Source organism: Eubalaena glacialis, chromosome 1 (genome assembly GCF_028564815.1).
Source record: "Eubalaena glacialis isolate mEubGla1 chromosome 1, mEubGla1.1.hap2.+ XY, whole genome shotgun sequence".
In the NCBI taxonomy this organism is placed as follows: domain Eukaryota; kingdom Metazoa; phylum Chordata; class Mammalia; order Artiodactyla; family Balaenidae; genus Eubalaena; species Eubalaena glacialis.
In genome coordinates, this window is record NC_083716.1 from 72,377 (window position 1) to 82,354 (window position 9,978).

Here is a 9,978-nt window from a genome sequence, read left to right on the forward strand (position 1 = left end):
CCCCCGCAGGCTCCTCTGCCCCGGAACCACTGTGCCCCCAGGACCAGTGAGATGACAACCAGGAGCGTGCCGAGGACCAGGCTGAAGGTCATGGGCAGAGTCCCGGCCTTGAGGGCAGCTAGAGGGGCCAGAGGACGGCCTGTAAGAACAGTGAGAGGTGGGGTCTTCCCTGTATGCCTGCGCTGCCTGGGGTATTGTGACCTTGGGCTGGACCACCTGAGCCTCTCAGGAGGGGGAGGGGCACCCAGAGGAGAGACGGGCCTTGTGCTGCTCCTCCCCCAGGGACGGCCCCGAGGTCACAGGGCTGAAGCCAGGAGGGTGTCGGGAGGGAGGGGCCAGGAGGGCAGCTCTTAGGGTCCTGACTGCTTTGGACTCAGAGCCAGTATCTAAGAGGACACAGTGTAGCGGAGCCAACCCCCCCCCCCCGCCCCAGTCGGCAAGGGAAAGGCCCAGAGTAGTGGCCTGGCAGGGCCTGGGCTTGCTGTCCCTCCCTGGGATCTCCACCCGCCTGGTACAGGGGGACCCTCAGAGAAGGGCATCTCCAGCACGGTGGTCCTGGGCTTCCTGGCCTCCGCCCACCAGCCAGGGGAGGGGCTGACTGAGGCATGGCATCCACAGGAGACTCCAGGGCACCCCTGGGGCAGAGCCCCCTGCAGGGCCCCTCTGGGTGGGGCGGGACAGGAGGACATGAGCTGAGGCCTGAGGAAGCACACACATACCTGATGCTGGGGGCAGGGTTAGGGACCCTCTGTCACCTGCAGGAGAAATGGGCCGGATCCGAGTGCCAGACTCGGCTGAAGGCAGCCCAGACCTTCACGCAGCCCCTCAGATCAGCATCCCAGCCCCTCAGCCTGAGATAGAGCTCATGAAGGCAGCCTGTGCCCCAGCGCCCAGAGGGACCGGCGCCGGACAGCCTCAGGGCCGGGTTCTGGAGCACCCAGGGTGGAGGGGACCTCCAAAGGGACCAACCTGGCACCCCAGCCCCAGCCCCCAGGAACCCCCTACTTACCCACCCACCCCCACAGAGGGGACAGAGGGATCCGCAGGCCCCACCCGCTCACCGGAGCAGCGCACGCCCGCGTCCTCCTTACGCCCGCAGTCTCCGCGTCCCCACGGCTCCGCGGGGCAGCCCCACAGGGACGCCTCGCTGCCCCGGCACCCCACCTCGTCCAGCCACACGGGCCCAGAGCCCGGCCCGAAGGCGGCCCCTGCCAGGGCGCCCACAGCCCAGCCGCAGCCCAGCTGGCGGCACACGACCTCGGCGTCCGCCAGGTCCCGGGAGTCGTCGCACACGGTGCCCCAGGAGCCGGCGTGCCAGAGCTCCACGCGGCCTGAGCAGCGGGCCTCACCCCCGCGCACGCGCAGCGCCCCCTCCTCTGCAAATGGGGCTGCGGCCACCACAGGGCAGGACCCGATGCGGAGTGGACAGGGACGTGGTGGGAGGGTTACCTGGGCAGCCGTCGGTCGAGGCGCAATTGAGGGCCTCCCCAGAATCTTGTGTCCATATCTCCGACAATCCTACTGGAATAAACAGCGGCCCTCCCAGTGTAAATGCCCTGAGAAGCCTCAGAATGAAGCTTGTGGAGCCCAAGTGACCCCATGGGTCAATGGCAGCCCCTGCGGATGATTCGTCGGGCCCCCCAGAGACCACCAGAGCCCACCTGCACAGGTGATCCAGACCTCCTCCCCACGGGCGCAGGAGCGCGGGTGCCACGGGGCCGAGGGGCACTGCCACAGCGTGGAGTTTTGCAGCCTGCGGCACTGGATGTTGTCCACCCAAGAGATGCCCAGGCTAGTGTGGGTGGGCCTGTTCTCCAGCCAGCCCTGCTCCCCACAGCCCAGCTGCGTGCAGATGATGGACAAGGAGGTGTCCTTCAGGGCGTTACTGCACACGGCGCCCCACGTCCCATTGTAAAACACGTCCAGCCACCCAGCACAGCGCCCGGCGCCACCTCGCAGCCTCAGGGCCACTGACCCTGGAAAACAAGCACACTCTGGCCAGGGAAATCTCTGAAGGAGGAGGCCGAAACCAGGGGGGTCCCAGCAGCAAGACCAATGCCAAGCAAGGGCATCTGACCCAGCGAGCCCCTGGCATCCACCTCACATCGACCCGACATTCTCATCCATTTCCACCCCAGAGATGGGAGCAGTTGACCACAGGTAACCAGATTTAATCCTCAGTTGTGACACCTTAGTCAGCAGGCATCAGCTGATTGTCCAGAAATCTATCCTTGGAAATCACTCGAAATACAGAATAACCCTTTTGCACAACATGATCAATTTAGCAGTGATTATAAATATTCAAAAATTCAAAAACAGGAATTAGCCCAATCTCCGAGTTTGGAGACAGCATTGGCCCTGGCTGGTCAGTGCCTAAGTAGTGTCTTGTTACCCTTGAGCAGTGTGAGTCCAACAAAAGAGTGATGTAGTAAGTAGACTATAATATCACCACATGGTGGAGTATGAGACAACCCTCTAAAATTATGTCACAGGGCCTGTAATTCATCAAAAAAAATACATATACAAGGATTAATCGAGGAATTTGGATATGAATTGCATCTGACAGGACCGTAACTAATTAAAACAAACTTTAAAAAACAACAGAAAGAACTACATCTGTGATAGATTACAAAAGTGGCCACTAAGATCCCTGCCTGTATCCATGCCTCTGGCACTGAGTCTATTTCCCAGCCTTGCATCTGGGCTGGCCTTGGGACTTCGGCCAACCAAATGAGTGGGGTAAGAGTGACCAGCGGCTTCCACGCCTGGGCCTCAAGAGTGCCTTGCCTGCCTCTGCTCCCACCTTTGGAACCCTGCTGCCAGGCTGAATCGTGACGACAGAGCATGCCCACCCCTGCCAACAGCCAGTCCCCCAGCAGAGGCCTGTCAGCCAGCGAGTGCCCGCGGCACAGAGGAAGGAGCAACTTCAAGGAAACTGAAAACAGAGTGGAAGTTAAAATGTACATCTAGGAACAGGAAGACCAGAAGTGACAGCAAAACAAAGCAGCCATGTGGACAGCACCTGGAGACGCCTTCTCAGGAAGCATGAGAAAAGAGCACAGCACCCCCCCCCACCCCGCCCCCAATAAATTAAGAGGATGGGGAAGAGCCAAAATACTGAGCCTGTTACTAAAAAAAGAAACGCGATGCTTGAAATAGACACAATCATCTGAGACAGCTGAGAAAGTTGAAGAAAACTTTCCTAAAGCAAAAATAGGAGCCAAAATCAATGAGAAGAGGCCACACTGGGCTGCCCACCCCGCCCCGGAGGGCCGCCTGGAGATGCCAGAGGAGGCAGGACTGGCCTGACGCCCCCAGCATGTGACGAAATCCCAGCATCAAGAAAAATCACACCCAGACAAGATCCACCGAAAAAGCCTCAGATATGTATGAGCTGAAACACCAGCAACCTTCGTGCACTGCCTTAAAAATACTCCGGAAAAAGTCCTCCAGCACACTAAAATATGGGTCAAAATTAAGAATTCAAGGCAGGGAACCCTCAAGCACAGATGTGAGATGAGCTTGCGAGCAGGGGAGAAAGAGCCCAGGCAGGGCTGCGCCAGGACCAGCAGCGACAGCGGAGCAGACCCCGCCACACCCCAGGGCCCCTCCCGACCCCCCAGCGCAGTGCAAAGAGAGGGTGTTAGTCACGCAGCATCCCTGCATTAAGAGGGCACTGAAGCAGCGAAGGGAGAAGTTCCCAAACCAGGAAAGGAACAGCCCTGGAGATTTCCGTGGAATCCGAGGAAAGCACATGGGCGTTATTTTACACACTGACACAGCGCTGCCACTGGAAACCCAACCGCCCTGGGAGGGGGCTCAGGTCTCAGCACCCACGTGAGCAGAAGGCGCCGGCGTCCTCCTTGTGCCCGCAGTCGCTCCGGCCCCAACCCCCCGACGGGCACCGCCACAGCGCAGACTCGTGGCCCTCACAGCCCAGCTCGTCCATCCAGATGCGCCCGGCCCCGGCCCCGAAGTGCGCGGCCCCTGGGGCGCTGAGCGCGTGGCCACAGCCCAGCTGCCGGCAGACCACGTGGGCGTCCCGCAGGTCCCAGCCGTCGTCACAGACGGTGCCCCACGCGCCCCCCTGAAGCACCTCCACGCGCCCCGCACAGCGGCCCGGCCCCGCGGCCAGCCGAACCCGGCGGCTCCCTGCGGAGGGAGAGACCAAGTCAGGGCGGCCGCGCCCCACCCCCGGAAGAGGGGGATGGGGGGCCGGGCCCGCACTCACCGGAGCACACGACTCCCGCGTCCCGCGACGTCCCCGCGGACACCAGCGGGGACGCGGACACGTTGCACTGCGTCAGGCGGGTCTCGGTGCCCAGACAGCGCGCGCGGCTCAGCCCCAGCGGGACAGCCCCGCGCCGGGGCGCCGGCGCCTCGTAGGCTCGCTCAGGCCCTCCGCACTCCAGCTGCCGGCACACGACGGCCGCGCCGCGCAGATCCCACGCGTCCTCCAGGACGCGGCCCCACACCCCATCCAGGGACACCTCCACGCGGCCATCACAGCGGCTCTGTCCGTCCCTCAGCCGCAGGGCGTCAGGGAGGCCTGGGGAGGGAGGCAGGACACTGCGGGGGCCAGCGAGGTGCCAGAGGGAGGGACCCTGGCCTGTACAGGGGAGAGGACGGCCCCTCCCAGCACAGCCCCGTCCACTCTCGGCCTCCCTCTCTGTCCCACGCTCTTGCTGACCCACCTGAGCAGACCGCGGTGGCCACGTTGCCGGGGACACAGGCCGGGGCCCCCAGGGTGCTCATTGGGCAATTCCACAAATAGGGCTCTGTCCCCACGCAGTGAAACACGTCGGGCCAGATGGTTGAGTCCCCGTCCCCAAAATGGCCTCCTGGGTGTGTGGCCACCGCGTTGCCACAGTTGAGCTGGTGGCAGAGGACCGTGGCATCTGCTAAGTCCCAGTGGGCGGCACAGAGGGGCGCCCAGGCCCCCTGAACCTGGAGCTCCACACGCCCCTCGCAGGCGCTGCTGCCGTTGACCAGCTGGAACTCTGGGGACAGGAGAGGGTGTCAGCGACCCCCCACCTGCAGGCCCAACACAGGCGGTTTCTTCCTTTCACACCCGGTGTGAGGGTCTCGGAGAGCCCTTGCTCTGGCCAGCTCCCCACCCACCTCAGCCTCAGCTTCCAGCTCATACGTCTCTGAGGGGGCCAGGCTCTGTGGTGCAGCCTTGGGGGTCCCATCCCTCTATGACCAGAAGTCTTCCCTTCCCCTCCTCCCTCCCTCAACCCGCAGAAGCAACCATTCCTTCAGTGGGAACATGCGCGCCCTCCTGGCGGGCAGCGCCTTAGGAGCTGGGAGAGAGCACCTCCCCGGGGCCGGGGCGGGGGAGTCACAGAGGGAGGCTGGTAGGAAGGAGGAAGGGCCCAGCCCCAGAGCCCACCCTTCTGGCCTCACCTGAGCACCTGAGCCCAGCGTCCTGGCCGTGCCCACACTGGTGCCCGGGCCCCCGAGGGCAGTGGAATAGCAGGGACTCGTTGCCCACACAGCGGAAGGCCTCCATCCACATGAGCCCCGAGCCCCGGCCAAAGTGGGCGCCCCCGGGTGTGGACACGGCCACGCCACACTGCAGCTCCCGGCACACCACGTGGGCTGTGGCCAGGTCCAGGTCAGCGTCGCAGACACTGCCCCAGGTCAGGCCGCGCCTCACCTCCAGGCGCCCAGCGCAGGGGTGGTCGCCGCCCGCCAGCCGGGCCTCCGTGTGTCCTGGGGGAGGAGACGAAGACTGGCAGGGACAGGTGTCTCAGGTAAAAACTCAGCCTGGAGCCCCACCCATGGGCCCTGAGAGGCGCCAGCCAGAGTGGACCATCTGCACCCAACAGTGGGTCTGCCAATCAGTGGGCAGGAACTGATGGCCGGAGGCCCGCCGGGTCCCCACCCAGAACAGAGCTCACAGGGGCCACACAATCTCTGCCTGCCCAGGCGGTGGCATCAAGGCCCTCCAGGTCTCAGAGGCACCCTTCAGGCCACAGAGCACTGCCCCCTTGGGGCACCAAGGAGAGTGGACAGTTTACCTCATTTTCACCCAGAAAATAGCCAGGGTCTAAGAGGCCCGATTCACTCTCACAGACTAGAGACGCGGCTGAGAAGGAAACTCACTACCCAACCCTGACTTGCATTAAGACACACAACAGTCACAGCCAGAACGGCACAGACGCTGCAGACAGCCAGGGCCCCACCCGCCCGGGGCTTCTGAGCCCGCACCTCAGGTTCCTGCACACCTGGAGCTGCTGGTGAGGCACCTGCTGTGAGCGCCCACCCCACCCCGTTCTGTGCTCTCACCTCTAGGTCTCTGTCCAAAGTGGGTATGAGCTACGGAGAGTCAGGCCTTCGGGAGACCCTCGCAGGGCGCCACCCTGCTGCGGCAGCCCTCTCCGCCCACCCTGCTCCCTGCTGTCCCTGAACCCCCGCAGCGTGGAGGAACGGTCTCACCTGAGCAGATCACCTGGGCATCTCGCCGGAAGTCGCAGCCACTGCGGAACTTGTTGTTCAGTCTGCAGTTCCGGATGGTCTGCTTGTTGCCCCTGCAGGTCATGTACTTCTTGGCGACGCCTCCGTCTCGGCGGGGGGCCTGCAGCGCCAGGCCGCACCCCAGCTCCCGGCAGAACACCGCAGCCTCCTCCTGGTGCAGGCCACAGAGGCGGTCCACCCCGTTCACATTCCTGATTTCGGGGAGTCCCGCACAGGGGCTTCGGCCCTTCACCAGCCGGACCTCCCGGAAAGTGCCGTCTGCAAAGCACACGCGGCATTGTGCACGGTGCAGGCTCTGTTGGCCACGTGGCCTCGGTGACCAGCCGTGCCCACCAGGCGCCCCCCCTGGGCCCAGTCCCGCCCTGCGCCTCCCTTCAGGGGGTCAGCACCCTCTGGAACATCCTCACTGATTTTTCAGCACAGGCACCTGCGTCCCTGCTTTGCTCTGGGCCCACAAACCACGCTGTGGGTTAGCTCAGAGACAGGACGTAAAGCGCCCAGACACAGCTGAAGACCCTCCAGACCTCCAGGGAAAGCATTTGCGTTGGCAACGGTGATTAGATGCCTGCGAGGCTGCTGGGCGCCCCCCGCCCCCCGCCACCTGCTTCTCCATCCCCTCACCGCTCTTCTACCTGCTGGTTTGTTCCCTCTCAGTCTCTCCCTGGACAGCAGACCCCGTGCAGCAGGGTTTTGTATGGTTTATTCACAGCTACGACCCCAGTACCCAGAGCACTGCTTTGTAAATAAGGTATTTGTTGAGCAAAAAACAGGACTCCTAACACAGGAGGAATGGAGAGATGAGAGTTGGCCTGTCTTAAGGGGTCAGATGGTTCTGGGGCCCCCACCAGAAAGCCCCACCCCCGACCCTCCCTTCTCCTCCCCCCACCCCCGGCCCGTGACTTACTGGAACACAGAGCGACCACCACCCACTCGTAGGGGCACTGGCTCCGCGCCCACGCCCCCAGGCTGCACCCCCGGAGAGAGGACTCATCGCCCCTGCAGGACACGTTGTGGAGCCAGGGCCGCACCACCTCTCCAGGCAGCGGGACGTATTTGGGGGCGCCCACGGCACGGCCGCAGCCCAGCTGCCTACAGACCACAGACACTTCATTCAGCGTCCACTCCTGGTTGCACACGTGTCCCCACTCCCCTTCGTGCCGGACCAGCACCACCCCGTCACACGGAGCGTGCCTATAGGCCAGCCTCAGGTCGCTGGGTCCACCTGCAGACGGAACAGGCCAGGGGCAGGGGTCGGCCACAGCAGCGAGCGGGTGGTGAGGATGGCTGGGGCTGCCTCCGAGGAAGCCCTTGCTCCGAGGCCTCAGCGCAAAGCCGGGCACCCCAACCCCCGGCAGGGCGGCCCAGAAGGGTGATGGGGCGGGGTCCCTGTGTGCCCTGTACAGCCCCGAGTGTCCTCCCCTACCCTCCTTGGCCCACTGGAGCCCCCATGTCGTGGGTGACCTCACCCCCCAGGCACGGAAGTCCCCTTGTTCTCCTCTGCCTGAACCTGCGGGCTTCTCCTACCACCCACCTCAGCCTCCAGCCCAAGGTCATTTCCCAGCTTCCACCAGAGGCCCTGCGGCCCCCCGTCTTCCTTGCTCACTCCTACCCCACCCACCTGGCTGCCCACCACCCGTCCAGCTCGCTTTCCTCAGTGCCACCTCCTGGGTCTCTGAGGGTCTCAGCTGCCCCCTGACATTCCCATCTCACCGGAACGACCAGGGACGCATCCCCCTAACCACATCCCTTCTAGGCTTCTGCACCTGGGTCTTTCCTGCACAGCCCCGGGCAAGCCCCACCTCATCACAGCCCCTGGACCCTCTGTCCTCGCCACCGCATCCTGGGCTGATGCAGGGGAAGTAAAACAGCCTCCACGGGGACAGGTATGTCCCAGCCTGGACCACCCCAGACCATCTCCAGGGCCTGTCCTGGACTCATGGGGGGAGGAGAGAGAGGGAAGACCCCCCCACCCGCCCAGGACAGAGGAAGGCACATTCCTCGCACCTCCCACCCAGGGCCCTCATCCATCACTGCCGCCCCTCCCCCCAAACCCCCTCATCCCCCCACCCCTTCTTCTCTGGACATAAATGTGCACGGCATCTGCCATTTCAACACAAAACAGGACCCCTCCTACCAGCATCACTGTCTTCTTCAGAACTCAGCCCTTCCTTGACGCCCTCCATCATTGCCACCCAGATCCTCACCCCGACCCCAATGCACCCCTTCTGTCCAGCTCATGGTCACCTCCTTGCTGGACCCTGGATCAACCTGCCCAGTGACATTTCCTTCCATCAGCTTCCAAAGCACTGCACGCTGCTACTCTCTCCTGCCCCGCCCCCAGCCCCAACACACACTGGCATGTGTACGAACACGATTGCTCACACTTTCTCTCACACGCATACCTGCCCACGCTCCACATTCACACACTCACCCACTCATCACAGCGCCCATGCCACCACATGCAGATCCCCGGGGCTCACTCTCACCTCCAGCCTCTCCACGCGGTTCCTCTGGCAGGACCCCTCTCTACAGCCTCCTGCCCGTGACTTAGCCCCTTGGCTTCTGGACCCAGCTGCCGCCCCACCCACCCCCACCCTGATGTGGCATCTCTGGGACTGTGGCTCTCCTCTATGGCCCAGCACCAAGCTCTGTGCTCACCCTCACGGCCAGGTGCTGCCAGCTTTCACACTCCCCCACCCACCCCCTGCCCTGCCCCAGGGGAAGGAGAGGGCGCAGCCCCCCTATAGAATCCATCAGCAGCCCCTGTCGATCTGGGTCACTGGGACCAGTTGGTGGCCGTGCCCCCTCGTTCCATCTGGGCTCCGGCCCAGCCCTGCGCTGTGGACTCCGGGCAGTGGGGCTGGGGCTCTGGGCTCACCCTGGGGCTGAACCCGTTCAATCAGGGTCGGGACAAGCGTCTCCAGGGGTCTGCATTTGGAGCCCACGTGCCCTCCTGCCCTAGGATGTGCCCCCGCGTTTGGCTGAGCAAGACCCCGGCAGACAGCTGGTCACAACAGGGGGTACTCAAACCCCAGGGCCTCAGCGTCTATGAAGCCTCTGCCTCCAAAAGGTTCCATGGATGAAGGAAGGAGAAACTTACCAGTGGGGACTGCCCTGACAGTGAAGAGAAGGATGCCGAGCCCCAAGGCCCAGAGAGCTGCCCTCATGGCCCCGCAGTCCCAGGGCCTCAGCCAGCTCCCGCCACTCAGCTGGGGCAAAGGCAGAGGTCACGGTCCAGAGCCAAATATACAGAAGCAGAGCTGCCAGTGGCCTCCCAGGACCAATGGGACAGCAAGGGCCTTTCCAGAGCATATCCGTGGCTCTGTCTCTCCGTCTGGGAGCTGAGCAGCCAATGGCCTTGGCGGCCCTGAGTGCCACCAGACAGGAGCGAGGGGCCCAGGATGTGGGTTTCCTTCTGGCTGATAACTGCTGATGGGTAGCTTCACTCAGACCCCACAGTCAGGCAGGTGGTCCGATCTGCCCATAGCCACAGCAGCA

The 9,978-nt window shown here is 63.6% G+C and overlaps 1 protein-coding gene across 1 annotated transcript; it reads right to left on the minus strand.

The window, feature by feature from the left end:
* Positions 1-225: 225 nt before the first annotated feature.
* Positions 226-9,647, minus strand: SCART1 (scavenger receptor family member expressed on T cells 1). Its single transcript, XM_061180632.1, is given in 14 exon segments — positions 226-386; positions 509-663; positions 756-928; positions 1,018-1,376; positions 1,450-1,518; positions 1,681-1,836; positions 1,839-1,976; positions 3,838-4,096; positions 4,098-4,549; positions 4,695-5,000; positions 5,407-5,715; positions 6,442-6,738; positions 7,385-7,702; positions 9,581-9,647. Coding segments are annotated over 14 exon segments (3,219 nt in total).
* Between the last annotated feature and the right edge of the window lie 331 nt (positions 9,648-9,978).